At 38.6% G+C, this 22,871-nt stretch overlaps 1 protein-coding gene across 2 annotated transcripts in view; it reads left to right on the top strand.

Annotated features, from left to right (window-relative positions):
- Positions 1-22,871, top strand: part of LOC105475677 (Rap guanine nucleotide exchange factor 5) — a 242,049-nt gene that overhangs the window by 131,993 nt on the left and 87,185 nt on the right. For both annotated transcript variants that reach the window (XM_011731142.3, XM_071094929.1), the window contains exon 9: positions 7,366-7,491. In XM_011731142.3, the coding sequence (XP_011729444.1) occupies positions 7,366-7,491 (126 nt within the window). The remainder of the gene's footprint in view (positions 1-7,365; positions 7,492-22,871) is intronic.

Raw genomic sequence — 22,871 nt, 5'->3', positions numbered from 1 at the left:
TATGTAGTAATCAATAAGAATTTATCTGAACACCCTGAATTTGAACTGAATAGCATTCTATTATTGCAGAAGTGCTTTCATGAAAGGTGGACTCTTTCTTTCTGGTTTCCCTGACCTTGATAAGCAATTTTTGCACGATGTTTTACCCAGGTGTTTTAGAAAAAGTGGTTGTTAAAGTTAAGATAATGCAGAGAATGTTTTAATATAAAGAACTGTGCTTTTGTCCCAGTAAGACGCTCATTTATCATCCATGTGACTTTTCCCACGGGAATCTTGTCCACGCTTCATTCTGCCATTGAGGGGATGGACCCAACATTTTTATGACTACATTTATAAAGGAAACAGGCTTTTCATTTACATTCGTAACATTTCTCTTCTCAAAGACTGAAAATCCTATGAATAGCTTTAATTATACATTATGGAGACTTTTTTCAAAACAGACCTTGAAATAAAGCTCTTAAATAACTCTTCTGACAGTTATACATTAATCTTTTATTTTTTTTCTGGCTTAGCAGTGTTAGGTAAATTGTTTATAATTAATTTTACATAGAGAAATTCAATAGACCAGGGATGTGAAAGTTTAGATCAAGGACCATTAGTTATCTTGCTTCTCCTGCCATAACAAAGCTCCCACAATATATTAATAAATTCATGGATTTCTTGAATTAAATCACTAAATTATAGAGCTCTGAAAGGGACCCTGAGGAACATCTAGTTTGGCATGATGCTTCCACATAGCACTGCCTTATAAATCATCTGGGATACGTGGGCTTAAAGTCTTCCGGTGAATGAAGAAGCATTCATAACCTCCTTGAAAGTCTTTTTTGATAGTTGTTATGTAAGGAATGCTATAGAATTGATTACCTTGTGAAACTGCATCTAGAAGTTATTTGGAAACCAGAAAATCAAAACAGCAATATTCTTAATTATAAGATGTGGAATTAAAGAAATAAGTTAGTCTGAAGCCCATTTTAAAAAGTAAGAGCATTTTGCCTTTAAAGTACATATTTGCTTCGTGGGCCCAAGTATCTGGTTGTATGAAAATGTTTCCTCCTGAAAGGAAAGTTCATTTTATTTACATATTATTACTATTTTTAGAGAGAGACAGAGTCTCACTCTTTTGCCCAGGCTGGAGTGCATTGGTGTGATCATAGCTCACTGCAGCCTCTAACTCCTGGGCTCAAGCAATCCTCCTGCTTTGGCCTCCCAAAACACAGGGATTATAAGCATGTGCCACTGCACTTGGCTGAGAGAAAAGTTTATATTTAGGATTCTAATCATATGTGAAAAATGTTTAGAGTTCCTTGAAAAATCATGTTCATACAGAAATCCAAAAAATAGTGAAGACCTCTTAAATTTCCTCTATTTAATTTCAGCCTTTTATTGATGATGCTGTAATCAGCTGATTTAAAAAAACAAAACAAAACACTGTATTTGGGACCTACAGCTAGAAGGACAGACTTTGTCTCCAGATTGAGTCTGTGGGAGCTTAACTGAGTTGCTTTGGAGCCAGTGCTGGTGAAAGGAGGGAACAGGCTCCCCGTGGTGATGAGTTAGTTATAGCTGTTCAGTACTCTCAACTGTGTCCCACCACTGCCTGGGTCTCCATTCACCACATGCTGTCTTTCGTATAGGAGGGCCATACTGGGGAGCAGAGCAAGATCAGGGCTAAATCCATCACACCACTGATTAAATCACAGAACAGGTTTCCAGGTTGGCATTTTGGAGGGTCGTTAGCATCCTCCCTCCACCGCCAGGACAGTATAGTAAATACTGTGCAGGTGAAATGGAAGGAGAGAGAAGAAATCCTCGCTGGCTGATGTACATGAATTTTTTAGATAATAGTAACGTATTTAAGTGTCAAAACATTTAAAGAATGTTTATTTGTAAGTAGAAATTGCCCCAATTTCCCTGCCTTCATAGTTATTTTATAATACCATTGAAACTTTTTTACCCTCCTTAGTGTAGATTAAAAGAGCATCGTAATGATAGGCCCATATATTTACCATTGTCTCAGATTATGGACTGCATTAAAATCCTGACAAACAGAAATCTGCCCTAAGGAGGATGGCTAGGAGCATAAAAGGATCTAAAAATAAAATCAAGTGGGCCTTTAGTAGTGCTTGGCAGTCTTTATTCTACTTCCCTTGCCCAGTTTCCCCTTCTCTTAGGCCAGGAGTTGACAAACCACAGCCTACTGCATGTTTTTATAAATAAAATGTCATTGGAGTGTAGCTGTGCTCATTCATTTATGTATTATCTCTTGGAGAATTGGGCAGTTGCAACAGAGACCCCATGACCTACAAAGCCTAGAATATTTACTGTCTGGTCCTTTACACAGTGGTTTCCCAGTGCTTGTAACCTAAATGACTATTAACGTGCCTTCTTTTCTTATGCCTCCAGCAGCATCTCCCCACAATTTCTTTTTTTCAGATAATAACTTGCTTCTTATTTTTCTGGGAAATAAAAGCCTTCAGAAAGGAATTTCTGCATGTCCCTACCACCAGATATGCCAGCGTACCTGCATATTTACCCCTGTATTTCACTGTCTCTCCTGTTTCACTGGATGAAATATTTATATTCATATTTCTTTCTGAGAGTAGATCTTTATCTTCTCTTTCCTATTCAAGAACCTTACTCTTGAAAATGCCCCCTTCTCCCTCCTGCATCATCAAATTTTGCTCTCTACTGGAATTCTAATAAAGGTAAACATCCCGGAATAGCCCTCATGTTAAAGCAAATAAGCAAGCGAAACTCTCTTCAAGGACGGTTTTCAGCTAGTGCCTCATTTCTTGTCACAAATCTCTTTGGAAGAATTGTGTCCTATTTACTGTTGAACCCATGCTAATAAAGCTTTTGTCGCTATCAGTTCAAACAGAAATTGCTCCACTCAAAGTTACAAACAATTACTTTTGTCAAATTCAGCATCGGTTATTTTGGGCCCATCTTGTTTGACGTTTCAGCAACATTTGATAGAGTTTTTCATTCCTTCCTCCTTGAAACAGCTTCACTACTCTCCAGATTCTCTTCTTGGAGCCACTCCTCCTCAGTCTCCTTTTCTGATTGATTACTCCTCATCTTCCCAGTATCGAAACACTAGACTCCTGGATTTATACCATTCCTGGATTTACACCATTCCATTGGTAAAACCAGAGGAATACCATCTGTACTCCGATGACTCTGGAATTCGTATCTTCAGCCTGGACTTCCCCTGAACCTCCAGACTTCCAACCCAGCAATTCCACTTGGATGTCAAATAGCCATTTTCCTTCCCAGACCAACCCCTGCATCCCCCATGACAACTCCATCCTTCCAGTTACTCCGGCCAAATATTTTGGAGACTCCCAAACAGCAAAATCTGCTGGCTCTACCTTTGAAATATCTCCAGTGGTTAGAACCACATGTACCATCTTCACCACTAGCACAAGTTCCAAGCCATGTCTTATGTGAAAACCAGGCTCCTAACTGGTCTTTTAGCATCAACTAGTTCCCCCAGTCCAACCGAGGACACACAATGATCCTGCTACAATGTCAATCATATTTTGCCAATTCTCTGTTCAAAACCTTCCAAAGTTCTGTCTTATTCAGAAAAAGAATCCAAACCCCTTATACAGCCTATAAGGAAATTGTGTGTTGGGCTCCTGCATTACCTCTCGACCAGTGCCACCAGTCTACTGCTTACAGCTCTCTTCTAGCCCTGCTGCTGTCTCTGCCTATCCTTGAGCATGCCAACACACCTGAGCATTAGGTCCCTTGTACTTGCTGTTCCTCTGCCCGAAACACACTTCCTTCTGGATATGCACATCACCTCTTCCTCATTTCCTTTAGGTTACCATTCAGATGTCATTTTACTAGAAAACCCTTCCTTGACATTTTTATCTTAATAATGCCTTCAATTATTTCTCTGTCCCCTTACCCTACTTCATTGTTTTTTCTGTCATATATTACCATGCGATATTTCCTATTGGTATGTTACATTATGAATGTATGCTCCATGATGTAAGGAACTTTATTTTTGTTTTTGTTTTGAGACAGACTCTTGCTCTGTCGTCCAGTGCAGTGGTGTGATCTTGGCTCACTGCAACCTCTACCTCTGGGTTCAAGCAATTCTCCTGCCTCAGCCCCCCTAGTAGCTGGGATTACAGGTGCACACCACCAAGCCTGCCTAATTTTTTGAATTTTTAGTAGAGATGGGGTTTCACCATGTTGGCCAGGCTGTTCTCGAACTCCTGACCTCAGGTGATCCACCCTCCTCAGCCTCCCAAAGTGCTGGGATCACAGGCATGAGCCACCATACCCAGCCAGAACTTTGTTTTTTTGTGTGTGTTCACTACCATATTCTCAGACTTATAATAGTTTCTGGCTCAAATAAATCCTTTACTCTGTTGAGTGAATGAATGAATAAAATAATTTAGGGAACTAGGGATATTGTGTTAGTCTGCTCTCTTGCTGCTAATAAAGACATACCTGAGATTGGGTAATTTATAAAGGAAAGAGGTTTAATTGACTCATAGTTCAGCATGGCTGGGGAGGCCTTACAATCATGGCAAAAGGTGAAGGAAGATCAAAGGCATGTCTTACATGGTGGCAGGCAAGAGAGCTTGTGCAGGGGAGATCCCCTTCATAAAACCATCAGACCTCATGGGACTTACTCACTACCACGAGAACAGCACTGGAAAATCCTGCCCCTATGATTAAATTACCTGTTCCTGGTTCCTCCCACAGCATGTGGGGATTATGGGAACTACAATTCAAGATGATATTTGGGAGGGGGACACTGCCAAACCACATCAGATATATATCTGGAGAATATTAAAATGAGAATATTATAAATGTTTGTTATCGGGAGAACCCACTCCCGATGTTTAACGTGAGTTCTTTTCTATTTCCTAAGTGTCTCGGCTGGGTTGAGAAATAAAGGGAAAGACCACAAGAGAGAGAGATTTAAAGCTGGGTGTCCACTGGAGACATGACATGTCGGCAGGATCCTTGATGTTCCCCGAGCTGTAAAACCAGCAAATTGTTATTAGTGATTTTCAAAAGGGGAGGGAGGGCACGAATAGGGTGTGGGTCACAGAGATCACACACTTTGCAAGGTGATAAAATATCACAAAGCAAATGGAGGCAGGGTGAGATCACAGGACCACTGGATGAGGTGAAATTAAAATTGCTAATGAAGTTTCGGGGCATGCATTTTCATTGATAACATCTTATCAGGAAATAGGGTTTGAGAGCAGATAACCTGTCTGACCACAATTTATTAGGTGGGAATTTTCCTCATCCCAATAAGCCTGGGAGCACTATGGGAGACCAGGGCTGATTTCATCCCTTCGGCTTCAACCATAAAAGACAAGACACCTTAAAAAGGGGCCATCTATAAACCTACCTTCAAGGCGCATTGTCTTTCTCCAGGATGTTCCTTGCTGAGAAAAAGAATTCAGCGATATTTCTCCTATTTGCTTATGAAAGAGGAGAAATATAGCTCTGTTCTGTCTGGCTCACCAGCGGCCAGTTCGGTTATCTCTCTTGTTCCCTGAACATCCCTGTTATCCTGTTCTTTTTTTTTTTTTTCACGATGCCCAGATTTCATGTTGTTCAAACACCAGTGCTCTGCAAACAATTTGTGCAGTTGATACAATCATAGGGTCCTGAGGGGACATTCATCCTCCTCAGTTTACAAAGAAGATGATGGGATTAAGAGATTAAAGTAAAGACAGGCATAGGAAATCACAAGGATATTCATTGGGGAAGTGATAGGTGTCCATGAAATCTTCACAATTTATGTTCAGAGATTACAGTAAAGACAGGTGTAAGAAATTATAAAAGTATTAATTTGGGGAACTAATAGATGTCCATGAAATCTTCACAATTTATGTTCTTCTGACGCGGCTTCAGTCGGTCCCTCTGTTCCGGGTCCCTGACTTCCCGCAATAGTTTGTATTTAAATATTTGAAAGACTGTCACATTGTATAAAGAATAGGCCTAGTTTCCATTGCTTTAAAAGGCAAAACTAGTCCTCACGGATTGAAGTTAAATGGTTTCAGTTTTGTCTAGTGTGATAAGAATAAGGGACTTTCCAACAATCCTGGCTATCCAACAGAGTACAGACTGTCTTAAGATAAACTTAGGTCCCTGTCCAAGGAAACTTTAGAAAGGAACTGAAAAGCCACTTGTGAGGATGTTGTAAAAATCTCTGACTTTGGTGGAGGAATTCCAGTTGCTGTCCTCTAGGAGTCTGTGATGTGGGCCACTTCAGAAATTTTTTGTTTATTTCCTTCCTAGTTGGACAAACTACTAGTTAAAGAGATACCATAGCCCCTGGGAATAAAGAGTTAGTCATTGCTTTGCAGGGATGGTTCCATTTCTCTGCTGCCCACTCAACAACATGCGTATCTTTAGCACAAACCATTAAGATCATGAAGTTTGGATTCTTCGCCGGCCCCTTTGCTGTATTTGGTCATGTTATGGAGTATATTCAAATCCTGTAGGTTATGTTGAGGAAAACGGATTCCATAGTTGTGACTGCTCCTGCCAAGTATAACTTTGGATTTCTTTATTAGATCATGTCTTGGTATGTCAGTATGAACCATTTTGGAAAGAATTTGAGCAGAAACACTTCATAATTAGTGTGTTAGAATGAACTTTTTTCTTTTTCCTATTTCAAAGTCTTAGATTCACCTCCCTCCTCCTATTATTATTTAGGCACTTTGACCTAATGTAAAATATGATGTTTTATGGATCATTTCCAAACCCCAAGGAAGGAAATTTCGAGCTTTCTTTTTCCAATCCCTTATTTTTAGCAAAATATTTCACCATCTTTTATGCACTATTAGTGGTATTTTACTGATGCCCCATAGTAATTTTCCAATTGTGAAAAAATTTATCTTGTGATCTTCTTGTTAAGGGTTTATTTACATATGGAATAATTTGTTGTGAGGCTAAAGAATTGGGGTGTTGTATACTGTTATTTTTAGGGCTCTGTATCACTTCTCCCTTTCACCAGTGTGGTTCCTGGCTAACTTTCCCATGAGTTTTTAACCTCTTGCTAGGCTTTGCTTATGTAACAGGAAACAGGCTGTCAGGAACAAACAAACAGGAGCCTATCAGGCGCACACTTAGTAGCAAATGATTTAGTTTGCTCTTAAAGTAGAGTGATATGCAGACTCAACTTTAAGTCTTTTGGCATGGTGCTCCTAGATTATAATAATGTAACTTCAGTTTTTGAAAGGCAAAATATTTTCCCAAGACCATGATTTAATCCAGGCAGTGGAAAAGATGAGCTTATTATAAGGTGAACTTTGCGGTGGTGTCATGTCCTGGGACTGTGGTTTTAAGTATATCTTCGCTTTTTCTCCAACTCTTAAGGCAGGGGTGATGTGCAAGCTTCAAGAAAGAGATGAAATCGGACGAATTGAACTAGTTCAGAAGCTGGCAAGAGAAAACTATCAGTTTTTGCAGACGGACAAAAAAGAACAGGAGAAGTCTGAACACGTAAGCCTTTTGCCTCTTGGGGATGCAGGTTTGAAGGGGTGGAAAATGTTTCTGCCTGATTGCATGTTTGAACGAAAGACTATTTAATTTTAAATTCTTTAGGTTTTGGGGTTTTTTTCCCCCCAAGAGCATCCTCCTTAGTAAAAATGACAGCGCTCATAGTTCTAAGCAAGTGGCTTATGACACTGGATTTATAAGAGACTCTTCTCATAAGTAAATTATGTAGAAATATGAGAATGCATTTAAGCAAATATGAATCCTTATCTGTTTATGATCCTGCTTGGGTGGCTTTCAAGTTTGATTTTGGAAGTTTTGCCTTATCGTATAGTTTGTAGAATATGAATTTTGAAAAAACATTTCAACATATTTTTATGTTTAGTACAGAGGTGGATCTAGTTGCCAAATGAATGTGTCCTAAGTCACTAGAAATAGATAAAAACACAAAAACAGATTATAGATGCTCTCACCAAGTGGGAGGGTCAGAAGGGAGTTTTCCCAGTATCTTATGAAGGCTTGTGTTCCCACAAGAGTTATATTGTTTGAATACAGTTAAAACTGGAGGAAAGGGACGTTCCGCTTGGTCTTCCTGAAAGCAGTTATTCAGATTGAGCCTTAGAACTGAGAATGCTGCCGTCATGCTGAGAAGACAATGGGACCACTTTCTTGTGCCATACATTGTTATCTGTTGACTTGGTTGTTGTTGGTTGTAAGACTTCACTCTCAGTGCTGCACTATCCAGGATTGCTCATGAAGGGGAACATTCCTCTGTGCTTATACGTGTGTCATTCTCTGACTTTTATTTTTCCTTGAGATTTTATTTCAGCCCTTTCCAGGGGGGAAAACATTGCTTCATGCTTCTGCTCCAAGTCTATTAATACAAATGGCAGGGTTTTACTGAGAAGGAGAGGAGGTAAGATGCTCAAGGCTGGCTGGCTGCTTAATTTAATAACACAGCACTTCTCTAACAGTGAGACGTCGAATTGTAACAGTTGGTGTCTCAAGAAAGAGAATAATTAGACAGTTTCAAAGCCTTGTGATTGAACTGTTTCAGAGGTGACTATTGACTTTAAGTGTGGATGTAGGTCTCAGGCAACCTTCACTTTGCTTGGAACTATTGAAAAATTTAGCACCTTTTTCAAGTTGTTAAAAGCACCCTGAAGTTTGACTGTATCATAGACTGACTCCTAACCTCTGCTGTGTCCTTAGGATATTTGAATATCCTAGTGTGCAGCTTAAATTTTTCAAAAAATTTCCTTTTGATTCATTTTAATTAGATGAGCAACAGTTTTCATATGCCATATTTTATTGATTTCAAGATGCACATTTTTCCTGCAGTAGTCTTAACAATCGATGATATGAAAACATGTCATAGTTTAATTGTAAGCATTTCTCTTTCCTTATAGTTCTTAAAATGAATGCTGTATCTTACAACTGATTGCAAATTAGGTGCAGTAAACCAGTAACAACTTCAGGTATGGTAAGATCTTTCAAAAATCAAAGAGTAGAACAGTAGGGTACCACTTCACCAAAGTTAGAAATCATAAGCTTTAGGCTTATGATTAAGGCTTATGACAAAACAACTTTGCACTTATTAAAAAGATACCTGTGTGTTGTCTTTGTTGTATATTTAGTTCAGTCCAGAATATCATAAGTAGTCACAGCCAATGAGATTATAATACTCTTCAATTCTGTAACTATAGAAATCTACACTTGGGGCTGATAATTGTGAAGGCTTTTAACATGAGGCAGAAATTTAGTGATTGAAGATTTGCAGCTTTGCTATGGTTATATGCTCTGTAACCTTTAAACCTTCACTTCATTTGTAAAATAGAACACTAACATTTTTTACTTCTTGCGTGACTGTTATATAATGGGTGCATTAACAACTCTGAAATGTTTTTGTTTCTGAGACGAAAGATGCTATGTAATATTGGAATTACAACTTTTTCTATATAGATGTTCCTGTGAAACTTAAAATAAGGAAAGGAATATTAGGGATCTTTCTTTCTAGTGATAAATATAAACGAAGCCATTCTGTCATCTCCCTTCTGCAGGATGACACCAGTGGAATCTCTCAACTCTCCAAACTGATATTGATGTAGCACTCCTCTAAATGAATTTATTAGGAATAAAAACCACCTGCTAATTCACTTCAATCTTATGTCTGGGGCATTTGATGTGCCTGTACCTTTGCTTACCCCTTAAGCTCACAGTGTTCATGAAGGTGGTGCAGCGTTTTCATTTTTCCTGTGCTCGCTTTCTTTACAATTGCAGTCGTCTGCTCTTCATAGAAACTCAGTTCCGAGACACAGCATGGACAGAGGAAACTGCAGTTTACTTAACGTAAACCTAGGTCTGCAGTTTCCTCTTCTTGTTATAACAATAATGACCAAACCCTGAAGTTACATACAGATTTCCTGTCTTTTATGATTTTAAAATGCTTCATCGACCTCATTCACCATTCCTGGGCCAAAGCTAGTTGAGTAGACCGTGATAAAATTTGAGTTAGAATCCAAGTTACCTATTGAGTCATCTTTTTGACTAACCTTCATTACTTTTCCAGTTCTAGAATGCCACATAGATGCCAAAGAGAGAGCTAATTTGCAGCACTACTGCATGGGGAAAGACATAAATTTGATAGAATAAAGCCTTTGTTGCTGGTACATCTTGTTACAAATTGAAGGGGATTACAGCTTTCTCAGTAGGCATTTCTAATATTTTCTTAACTGCTAAATGCTGTGATTATAAACACATGCCATTAGAGAAATGCTTCACTCTGTGCTTTTGCCGAGGTGTTTCTGAAATTTAAAAAGTTAAATGTATAATTATCGCAGGCTTCTCAGGAAGCACTCTATTTTTCTATTTTCTATTAACTAGCTGTAGGCACAATTAGCAAGCACTCATTCCTATGTGTTGAAAATTATTGTGCAAGGACTTTCAGAAGGGGAAAGAAATTGGCTGTGTCTTCTAAACATTATGATAGTAGAGTTAACATTGAGCTGTTGGTTCTTTAAAGAAATTATCTCTTGTGTAGGCATTGTATTTCCTAGCCTTAATTCTGTGACTGTGCCAATAGAGGAAGGGACACATGTTATCAGATGGGGACTTTTGAGCTTGACCCTGAAGAATGACTAATGGTCATAGAAGAAGGCAGGGGACAGCATTTCAGGCAGAGGGACCCATGGGAAGACACATAACTGCAGTCCTGGTGATTCCTAGGGAATGGAGAGGGGTGGGCTGGGAGTCAGCCTAAAATTCCATTATGAAAGACTGGTAAGCTACCCTAACGAGCTTAAACTTGCCTTTTGGCAAAGGAAAGCCATCAAATAAGGGAAGTGGCATGATCAGATGTGGCCTTTGTAAGATCTCTCTGGCATTGCTTTAGAGGAATAATTGAGTGAAGAAGAGGGAAATGTTGGAAAGAACCTTTAGAAAGCTACTGTAGTGAGTCAGGTAAGAGGTGCTAGCCTGAACTGGGGCAGTGACCATAAGAACTGAGGAGGGAGTAAATGTGGAAAGTCATTTACACAGTAATATTGACAGAATTCAGTTACTGGTAATGGGGGATGTGCATGCTGTTTTATAGTAAGCAATTTTGAAGGATTCTTTGGTATAGTGGCAGACATAAGAATGTTCTGTTTCTTACCACCTTTGCCAAAAAGCTACATACGCCATTTACCTTGCTTTGTTTGCCTACAGTTTGCTTCAGGTGGCTGAGATGTTCGTATCGTCTCACTGACAGATTGTTAGGTGGGGTTCTGGCAAACACTATGGGGACAACACAAACTTTTCATTCCAGAACCCTTTGAAAATACCTTAAACAGAGAGAATCTCTGGTAGCTCCCAAATAAACTGACATATTTGGCCAGAGCTTTGGCATTTGCTGCAGTATGTGTGCCTTCCTGAGAATTAACTGGGATTTTAGGGTTGCTCTCCTGATCTGTGTAGTCTGAGTTGGTGTTACTATACTTCTCTTCTAGAATACTCTCTGTCATCCATTCATTCGCTAACTTTTGTTTAAGCCGATGTCGTAGAGGAGCCAGACTAACTACGGTAGCTCCTGCCCTCAGGAAGTATAGTCTAGTTGTGGAGAAAAAATATCCACACAAATGACTGAGATACAAGGAAGCAGTGAAGAGAATCCCAAGAGAGATACAAAGGAGTCTGAAGAAGAATTTACACCTGAGGAAGCAGGATTCTTACATAGGGCAGAAGTAGAGTTTGACCTGGACCTTAAATTAGGTTTTGGGTTGGATTTAAAGAATCCACATTGAAGAAAAGTATTCCTAGTGGAAAGACTAGCATTAGAAAATGCACAGAGATACCAAAATATTAGATGCTTTTTGGAACTCTGAAATGATTTCATGTTGCCGGAATACCAAGAGTTGGGGGTGTGGGAGGGGAGGCAGGAGAAGGAAGATTTCATGAGAAATGAGATTGGGACCAGACTGTGGAGGATTTTGAGGGCTGAGAAGTTTTACTTCATTCTAAAAATAATGAGGACTGACTGAGCATTTGGTTTTCTAACTTTTCCTGAGGAAGATGGTTGAGGCAGGGCCTTCATGAGGTAAATTATATTATTTCGGTCTGACTGAATAGTGACTGAATAGTGAGGGAGCTGAAGAGTGATTAAGCAGACTTGGGCCCAGAGTGAATTCAAGTCTGATTGCCTCTGGAGGGTGTCTTCCTTCAGCCTTCATCACTGGAGTGAGGACTGATAGGTGGCCCAGAAACCAACGTAACCGGAACCACAGCAGTCCTGCGAAAGAGGGTATGCACTCAGAGGGCAGCCCTGGAGGACAGAGACAGAAAGAATACGTAGGGAGGGATGGGGGTTGGGGGGCAGGGATGCAGAAAAAGAAAAGGTGCTTGCCCAGTTGTTACTTAGATTTGAAAAGCTTATAAACTCTTCACTGTTTATTTTCAGCAAAATAGTTACATCAAAGTATGTGTCTAGATGGATGTGGGTCCTATTTTCAGGACTATAGCTGCACTGTTTACCAGAAAACTGAGCCTATATTTTTCCTGAAATGTAGTTTATGCTTTGTAGTGTATTAAATTGTAGATTAGAAATACCGACAATAGCTCCTAAACTGACTTCCTGACTTCCAACTGTAGAAATGAGCAGTATCTGTAAAATGTATGTGAAAACCTTGTTCAGCAATACTTTCCCTAGGGATCCTGTCTGTATCCCTCCCTTGCCCCACCCCATTTTCTTCTGTTCCTTTGTTAAGTCTGGGGACCCACCCTACTTCCTTCCCCCTTTCTAATTCACTCATGAAATATGGATGGGTGGGAAGGGGATTTTGCACACTCTGAAACTGCATCTTGGCACAGTCTGCTGCCAGGGTAGGGTCTCTATCACTCAGCCTCAACCGGAATTTCCTTTTCCCTGTTTCCTGCAGCCTCATCCTGGAATTCTGCCTACGTCAAAGGGTTCCTTGTTTAAGGATTACGAGGGGAGAAGTGGTTTGGAGTATTCTGGCTGCTGTCATGCTTATTTTACATATTAAAAGTTGGTCTCTACCTTTTTCCAACTTTCATTTTGTCTGTATTTTTTTAAGCAGTTAAATATAAGGTGAAAATCTTCTTTTTACACTATATGAAATACTAAAAGGAAAAGAGGTTTTATCATTGTTTTCAAACTTATAATTATACATCTAGGTGAGTAAAGTTTCAAGGAATCCCCAGCATTATTTGAAGTTTATCAGCATTTAGTTTAACCAAGAAACTACTTATTAAAGAGAAGTAGACCTTTTAACGCTATTGTAATAGAATTGAAAGTCAGAACTGGGGTATAATAGGCAATTCATAATACATTAAGTTGCCTGATTATAAACTGAGAAATCACCTCATTGAAACCAGTTTATTTTTCTTAATAACAAAATCCTGACTTTGGGTTGGTATTAAAGTATCTTTCCATTGGAATTAGGCTTCCTGGAGTGAGTTATTATAGTCCATTTTTAATAGGGAATAATATGGCCACAGAGTAACAAAAAAGTAGAAGTAGTTAGTTCTTGCCTCCAAGAAGTTTACAGTCTAGGTGGGGAAAGAATTTCTACATGGAAAACAGTTAACCATTCAAGACAGCATTTAATGAAGTGTCTAAATAAGACATTTAGAGGAAAGTAAAATCTGGCAAACACATTTCACAACTGCAGCAAACCATGCTCTTCTCATTTACTTAGGAACAAGGTTTACAAGTTTGGTTCACTCTGTGTGCTCTTTAAATTCTAGCTTTTCCTCCAGAAAAATAGCAGTTAACTGCCAGTGGAAGTCAGTGGTGTGCTCCTGCTGTCTGGTGGAGCCATCTGCTCATTAGCTGTATTTTTAGGTTCTCACAAGAAGCCCACTGCAAGTCCTAACATTTAAAAAAAATTAGTTTGAGCATTTTTGGAGAGGAATTTGTCATTATGCTATTTTTTCAAAGTGCTCAAGTTTATTTTAAAAGGCCCAATTAAGAACATTGATACTGGCTCAGTTCGTTTGATTTATCAAACTCATGTTATCAAAGGGTCTTTTTATTCTCTGCTGTACAGATGCTACTCCTAGCTTTGTTAGGTTCTAATTCTTGTAAAATTAAAATAGCCGTATCATCTGCAATATGGTTGAAAAATCACTAAAGTGAAGTATTGAAAAACAGGTTATTTGTTATTGTTTTTTTGCCCTCACCCTCCTCCCCCAGTGGTATATCTCACTCCAGACCCCAGGTGACCTTATATTCTTTTCTTCTCTACCCCCAAGAAGGCCTGATCTGCATTAACATAACAGTGTTACTACCATGTAGACTGGTGTCTGATCAGGCAACACTAGAAACTTTTGCCAGGCTGGTGTTATTTGGGTTTATAATGAATGCTTTAAGACAAAAAGTTTAGGGAAAGGATGCACAGACAGATGGAGAGTTGTTCATGATAACTGTGTACTGCCGAGGTTTAGAAAAATAAGAAGAGATATCAAGAAGTAAAGACACATAGGTAGCAACTTACAGTGTGGCTTGGTTCCCAAAGGACTGCCCTACTACATCTCTGACCTCATGAGCTGATGCTCTGCGAGAAACTCAGAGACTGAATTTACAGTTTACCTGTGTGGTCAGCATCCAAGTGCTGTGGAAGCGTTTAACGGGGACCTTGGCTAGTCTAGGGAGTCATGCATGTTTCCCTGAGAGAAAAACAGAATCTGAAGGGTCAGGAGAGCTATGAAAAGTGAGGAGGGATTGGTATTCCAGGCAGAGGAAAGAACACATGTAATAACACGAGGGCCTGATGTGGAGAAGAGAGCAGCTTTAGAAGCAGAACCAACCAGCTGGAACCTAAGTGTGGACTGTGGATGGGAGAGGTAGGGCCAGGTGAAGAAGGCACAGGAGCTGGAGGATGCAGGACCTGTGGGTTTATCCAAACATTGTGTGCTAAGAGCAATAGCAAGCTCTTGTGTAGCATTTAAGCAAGAGGGAAAAATGATCAGATTTAAATTTTTAACATTCCTCCATTGCAATGTGGGAACAGATTTGAAGGAGGAGAATGGGTCACACTCACTCCTTCAAAGTTTCTGGTCCCCCTTTCTTCACAGTCCTGTCAATTTCATATTAAGTAATAACCAGCATACATACAAGGGATTTGCTGTGGGCAGCTCAAGTCAGGGGACTTCAGTTCCAGTGAAGAGAGAATGTCCAGTGATAGTTCACTTCTAATTTATTACCTTTTCCCTAAAATATACTGTTATATCACCATTTTTCTTTTAAAAGTTGGCTTGGAGTCAGTCCTGTTTTTGTAGAAATGAATTTTGTGCATGCACATAATGTGAATATCTTTTGTTAATAAACACCATACAGGCAGATATGTTCACTTTAAATACAACTTACTGTGCTGTATATTTGCCTCATATTGATTCAGCCAAAGTTTGATGATTTCTGAGTCATTCATATACTTTGGTTGCTAAAGACGAGGAAAAGGAATTTATAAAAGATCTCCATGTAGGATGCAAAGAACCTTTTTTTCCTTTTGCAGTGGGAAGTGGGTGGAAAGGAAAAATTCCATCTGGCATCCAGCAGTCCTAAATGTTGTTTTAAGATAGCAAAAATAGAAGATTGCTGAAAATATCATAACAGAACATAACAGACTGTGGGCAAGTGTACAGTACATTTTTTCTAATAAATCATGCTAAATATGCATATTTTACTTACAACATGACCAAATTCTTGTTTGCTGTTACATAAAAATTTGTCTTTATTTTTTGTAATAAAATTATCTGCTCTCTTTTTGAAGCAAAAAGGATGATTGTTTTGGTCTGAAGAGGTCAATGTTGCAGTACTTAGGTTTAACTGGAATAGGTTTTTGAATTTTGCAGTTTTCTCCTCTTTTTCCAGCATTTCCCTCCTACATTTAAAAACATGGAGAAATAAGATATGGCATGTATGTTCATTTATTGCACATTTGTACATAAGTGAACAAGGCTCAACCATTTTAACAAATCCTTGTAAATGCCCTCTTTGTTCAGGTTCCAGGAATGACTGGGCATGACTGAGGCAAAGTGAGTCAGAGTAAAGGATTAGGGGCACCTCAAGATCCAAGAAACACATAATAGGAGAGAATAATGGTGATAATGAGACAATTAAGATGTCAGAAAGTGGCTTGGAGGTATGGATTCACAAGAAGGCTCAAAAAACTTAATGAGTCATAAAGCATATCTGGGTGACCTCAGAGGTGGGAGTTGGGGTGGAATGTGTCCAGGTAAAATTTTTGCCCTCCATCATCAAAGAGAGGAGAGAGTGGTACTTCATACAGAGAGTTCTTAAAACCTTTCATGATCTTGCCTTGGCTAGAATTTATAGAAGTAGAACAAGCTTTATGTTGACACCCCTGTGAATAAAGAATTCTAACATTCCCCAAATGGCACAATGCATAATGAAATCCCAAAGTGAGTTTTATGGTTGATGGATGCTATCACTTTCTCCCTATTCAGTCAACTTATTGTTATTACAAATTGGGGGTTTGTGATGATGCATTATTTTTCACCATCGATCTGAGTAGTCTGGAGTTTTCCTCTGAGAGTCATAGGCGTTAGAAAGAACTTTAGATATCATGTGTCTCGATGGCTTGGAGAAGGAAATCTTTATTTCTAAAACTGGCACCTGCTAAATAGGATTATAAGCAGTTTCCTCTAAAATGGGCAAAATACATTCTATGACCATTAGTTCTGTTGGAAGTGCATTAGTCCCAAGAAAATGTTAAAACATTTCCACTGATAATATTCTTCTAGTAAAAGTAGATACCTTTTAGCCTCTGTAATCAGAGGCAATTTTGTTAATAACTTATTAACAAATACAACACTTCTTTTGAACTGCTCCTACCCTACCTATTAGCAGTTAGCCCATCGAAAATTAGTGACTCATGAAAGTGGGCACAAACAGTTTGGCCACCAAAAAATAAATGGGATCATTTAGTTCTTCTCATTAAACACCCATCTGGAAGTACATGTCTGAAAATTATCTCAGTATTAAAACAACACTCAGGTATAACTCTAAAAACGGGGGCGGGGAGAAGGATAATTGAAGTTACAGACATAATACTGTCCTCTCTAATAATATGTATGAGTGGAATTTTAAAAGATATGTGCTTAAAACTGTACGAAATGGAGACATGAGAGCACACACGGCCCAAGTTGCTATTGATTTGTACCTACAGGTTTGTGACTAAAGCGTAAGCCAAGAAAGGGATGAAAGGAAGATCTTGAGCCTGAACAAGGCTATTCTGCCTATTCCTTAAAATCTGAGAAAAGAAACTTTGGAACAAAAGAGAGAGCCAGTTTTATTCTGATTGTCTTTAAGGAATATACTTGAATGCCAGATGTTTGTGCACAGAAGCCTTTCATGACTTGTTGAACTATTAAATGCCATTTCCATGATAATTTGGCAATCACATCTGACCTTTATCTCAATTGTCAGTAGATCCCACTTCCATCCCAAGTCAGTAAATCTAAGTTCCTGTCCTTTAGTATTACTCATAATCTTGGCACATAGAGGAGATGTGCACAGACCTGACAGAATTCACCACACCCTGGAAAGAACCTTATTAATAATGATCAGAGTGGCTGTAGGTACCTTCAGCATCTGCAGCTGCACCAATAATGGTGCCCCGCCCTTTGTGGTTTGCGATTTTTGCATCTTAGCTCTGACTTCTACTTTATGTTCCACATCTGGCTAGTCCAGTTCTTCTGTAGAATCTTTGGGAAAGAACGTAGCAAAAGAGTCTTGTTGGTCTCATTTTGGTCCAAACCCAAGTTTTTAGATTGCTTCAATCCAGACTAGAGAAGCAAAAAAATGGTGACTTTTCCTTCTGAGTGATAGATGATAGTAGGCTGCAGACATCTGAGTCTAGGGGACCCTATAAAAAAGAAGAGTTGGGCAGCACAGGCCTGTGGAAGACCCAGTGAAGGGAATTACTCTTTAGCTGAATGTGATGAGCCAGAGACACAGGGATTTTGATCACACTGGTTATTGCACTGAGGTCTTCAGACAGAGGCCAGCATCCCTTATAATCATCCCTAATGATCTGTGCTGAACTGATCAGACACTTAGTTTTTCCACCATTAGCAGCTTAATTAGATTCCTTCATTTGAACGCACAGAGATGATTACAAAGAGTTATACTAGTCAAGTTAGAAGACAATCAAATAGCTCTTTAGCTTGTTACCACCAGTGGTGGTCATTCAGTGACAATACATAAAGTTAACTTTGTTGATGGCCTAAATAATTTTAGTGTCAGTACAACCTTTTTTTTATAAGTAGAGCAAAATTTTAAAATATCTGGCCAAGATTTATTCTTGCCTTCATTCACTGAGAAAAGTATTTGTTGAGCACCTATGAACAAGACTTCACATGAAATAGAACAGAGACAGAAATGAGCAAGGTGTGATGTGAGCCCCAAAAGATACCAGCATTTAATGAGACAGAAGCATGTGAAATGAGACAGAAGCATGTGAAAACCCAGACAGGAAAACCCAGTAAAGAAGAAGGGCAAAAACACACAGAAGAAAGGGCCAGGAAAAGCTTCCAGATGGGAGGAGAGAGTGCACTTTGAATAAGGTATTTGTTTCCAGAAAATTGTTTTCTCACATTCCTGTAAGGCATTTGCTAAATTAAGCATCATCTTTTTTACTTCCTGGGTTATGGCCAGGTCAGGACACAAATGATAAATGACAAAGATTATAAATCTCAAATCTAAAGGAGGTTGCATATTGGAGTTTACAATTCATTCCCTTCCCCATTTTCTAGCTACAAAATATACTTTTCCAAAAAAAAAAAATAATTTAGTATACTATACATAGTCCTTGGCCTGTCTCACTGATTGAATTTGTTTTTGGAAACAGGCTTCATCTGGAAGAGGTTTACAGGTGTTTAACAGTCCAGAATAAAGTAGCAGGCAACTTGCTGGAATTTATAGCACATTTCTGCTAAAGAATTTTTGTTGTTTAAAGTTGTTCTCCTACTGTAAAAGTAATATATGCCCTTCATAGAGAATTTAGAAATAATAGAAAGCTACAAGGAAGAAAATAAAAATTTAATGATAAACCGCTATTTCCTCCCCCCACCCCCTTGCTGTCCCCAGTCTTTATATTCTGAGACTTTCCTTATATTTTCATAACATGCTTTACTTAGCTACCCTTCCCTGGGGGAATTTGCTATTATAAACTATAATGCACAACTCTCCAAAAATCTTTACCTAAGTTTGTATTCTTAAGGATAAATTCCTAGCAGCAGAATTACTACTTATAAACTGCATTACTATCTTTTATGTTTTTGCTCAACCACTTTCCATAAAGCTTGTGCTAGCTTTTACTTAAATCAGCAATATATGAAATTACTTGTTTTGTAATCCCTTCGTCTTAGCTTTCACCTTCACTGAGTGTTATAATTCTGAGTAGGAGAAACTATGTATCTTTGTCAGGTTGATGGTGGGGCAAGGGAGAGGGAGGAAAATACTATCTTGTTCAAATATACATTTCTAGTGAAATTGAATATTTGCAACTTATATCAACCTGTTTCTCTTCTATAAGTAATTTATTTTTCTCCTTTCTCATTTTTCTCACTGAAATTTTCTCATTGATTTGGACAGTTATTTATATATGAAGGATATAAAATTTTGTCATATTTGTTGCATATTGTTTTCCTCAGTTTGTTTTCTACTTAGTTTGTTTCCTAATTAGTTTTTTTTTAACTATATACTTTAAGTTCTAGGGTACATGTGCACAACGTGTAAGTTTGTTACATATGTATACATGTGCCATGTTGGTGTGCTGCACCCATTAACTCGTCATTTACATTAGGTATATCTCCTAATGCTATCCCTCCTCCCTCCCCCCACCCCACAACAGGCCCCGGTGTGTGATGTTCCGCTTCCTGTGTCCAAGTGTTCTCACTGTTCAGTTCCCACCTATGAGTGAGAACATGTGGCGTTTTGTTTTCTGTTCTTGCGATAGTTTGCTGAGAATGATGGTTTCCAGCTGCATCCATGTCCCTACAAAGGACATGAACTCATCCTTTTTTATGGCTGCATAGTATTCCATGGTGTATATGTGCCACATTTTCTTAGTCCAGTCTGTCATTGATGGACATTTGGGTTGGTTCCAAGTCTTTGCTATTGTGAATAGTGCCGCAGTAAACATACGCGTGCATGTGTCTTTACAGCAGCATGATTTATAATCCTTTGGGTATATCCCCAGTAATGGGATGGCTGGGTCATATGGTACTTCTAGTTCTAGATCCTTGAGGAATCGCCACACTGGCTGGAGCTGTTCCTATTCAGCCATCTTGGCGCCACCTCTCCTAATTAGTTATTTTTATACACATGAGTGAAACTGTTAATTTTTTATTTTTAAAATTGTCTTTAAAATGAGAAATCCCTTCCTCATTCTGTAAAATTTTATTTTATTTTTTCTGTTCCTTTTGGAGTTGCACTTTTCACTCAGATCTTTTTTTTTTTTTTTTTTTTCTTGTGACATGAGTCTCACTCTATTGTCCAGGCTGGAGTGTGATGGAAAGATCACAACTCACTGCAGCCACAATCCTCCCACCTCAGCCTCCAGAGTAGCTGAGACTACAGGCAGGTACCACCACACCCAGCTCATTTTTTGATGTTTTTGTAAAGACAAGGCCTCACTATATTGCCCAGGCTGGTCTCCAACTCCTTAGCTCTAGAAATCCTCCCAACTCAACCTCCTAAAGTGCTGGGATTATTAGCATGAGCCACTGAGATTGGCCTCACTTGGATTTTTAATATAGCTGTGATTTATTTTTGTAATGTAAGATTTCTTGATCAACTATCACTTGCATAGTTTTTCTTCAGTTAATTTACTATTTTATTACTAGCATCAAAGACATTCATTTTATTCTGGAATAATTGAAGTTCTGTGATGAACAAACTACCTCCCAAGTTAATATGTTAAGTGCTGATTTAGTGAATCACCTTACCTCTCTGAGCTTCAGTCTTCTCATCTAATAAATTAGGATATTAGAGGTCTAAGATTTCTTCTAGCTCTAAAATTCCTTTCTTAACTTGAAGACACCCTTCCCCCAAAATTCAGCAATATCCATGCTTTTGAGTATTGAACTCTTTCTGGGAAAATGTCACCATTTTATAAAGGATACCAATTGATTACTTAGGAAGTTCTGAGTAGCTCTTTTTTCACTCTGATCGAATATGTCTATCAATGCCAAGAATCATTCTGTTCTTTTATGTTCTAAAAATACTCCAGTGGATAGAACTTCTAAAAATTTACTCTGTGAAATGGTGTTGATACAGGACAGATGGCTGATCTAGCATATCCAGCTACAAGTGTCTGTTATCAGGACATTAAAATGATATTTCAAGTCAAGTCATTAAATATTTGGAATTGTTTTTCTGAGATCAGAATGTCCTGAGGAGGATCAAAATCTGGAATTCCCAGATCTCTACAATGAAGGAAATGCTTGCTCTTACTGCCTTGAACCCTTAGAAATACCAAGAAAGTAACCTAGTTCTTGATGTTGGTTAGGTTCATTGGCCGCTACCCACTAGCTCCAAATTACTGTTTTTAAAACATGCAAATTTTTGTCTCTTAAGTGTCTATCTCTCACGTGAAGAATTTACTCTTTGAGAGCATTCCTACGTTTTATTTGAACTTTTATCCCCAGTGTTCAGCACTAGGCTTTCAGTCAGTGTTTGTGGTACTGGAGCTGATGGAAAAGGAAATTGTGGGTGGTTGGAAATGTTTCCCACAGTCAAGTACTTAAGCTCACATCTGTAAAAATCCAAAGTTGTACCAGCTTCAGGATTCCAGTTCATTGGATATTTAAAGTTTTAAATTAGAAGTTTTCTACCTTAGAGAATTAACCTGGAAATGATAAGCAGAAAAGGCAGGAAGGTTCATCACCAATAGTCACTTGTAATATAGAAAAGTCTTTGGAAGAATCCATCCCTGGTAAAGAGTAGATACAGACTTTCAGACTTAAATGGATCACAGGTTGTGGAGCAAAGATCTTACCTTGGCAGGTCTGTATGTGAGGATTTTGACCTTCTTTGGCACTCCAGGTGCACATTAATATTCAGGAAAAGAGAATTTGTTTTTTGTATGTATTATCATTTTAATACTAATTCCTCACTTAAATATTAATTCCTTTTTTGTTCACCCAGTCTGTCCTCCTGTCCTCTCCACACCTATCCCCTCCCTTAGAAAAAAAGGCAGGAGAAATCTGCCACTATGCAATCAAATTCGTCTTTGTCTTATTTTAACCTTCTCTCTTCCTTTTTACCTTCTGGTTTTTTGTTTACTTTTTTGCTTGCCTCTCAAATCATTTTAGCAATATTTAATTACATCTTACATTCTTTTAACCTATTTTTAATACCAACCTCCTGTTACTGTTCCATGCACCAAGAGTGACACTTTGTCTACCTTTTTCCCAACCTTGTTTCAAACTGTGAAATGGAGTTTCTGATATGGTTACAGCAGAGACTAAAGGCGTGCCTCCCTAAAAACACCAAGGAATGTACAAAACATGAAAAAACAAGAGTGTTTACTTAAGATGCTTTGTATCTCCTCACTCCCATTCCATGTGATCTGGCAGCTGCTACAGTAGCTAGAAATTTTTCATTCCATAACTTGCATAAATACTGAAACTCCCCTTTTGATTGCTGCTTTGCCCCCACGGAAGTTCCACATGCATGCGTGCACACACACACAAGCATATCCTCACGTACACACATGCAGATGCACATTGACACACACACACACACACAGGAAATTTGGGAAGAGCGATAGAGTTCCTTGACTTGAAGCCTTTCAATTTTTTAGAGTGTATTTCCTTTTTAAGTTTGGAGAATACATCTGCTGGGTCTGCTCAGAGGTAAG

The sequence above is a fragment of the Macaca nemestrina genome, chromosome 4 (assembly GCF_043159975.1).
Source record: "Macaca nemestrina isolate mMacNem1 chromosome 4, mMacNem.hap1, whole genome shotgun sequence".
NCBI lineage: Eukaryota > Metazoa > Chordata > Mammalia > Primates > Cercopithecidae > Macaca > Macaca nemestrina.
The sequence above is the reverse complement of the archived record's forward strand: the minus strand, read 5'-3'. Positions and strand labels throughout refer to the sequence as shown.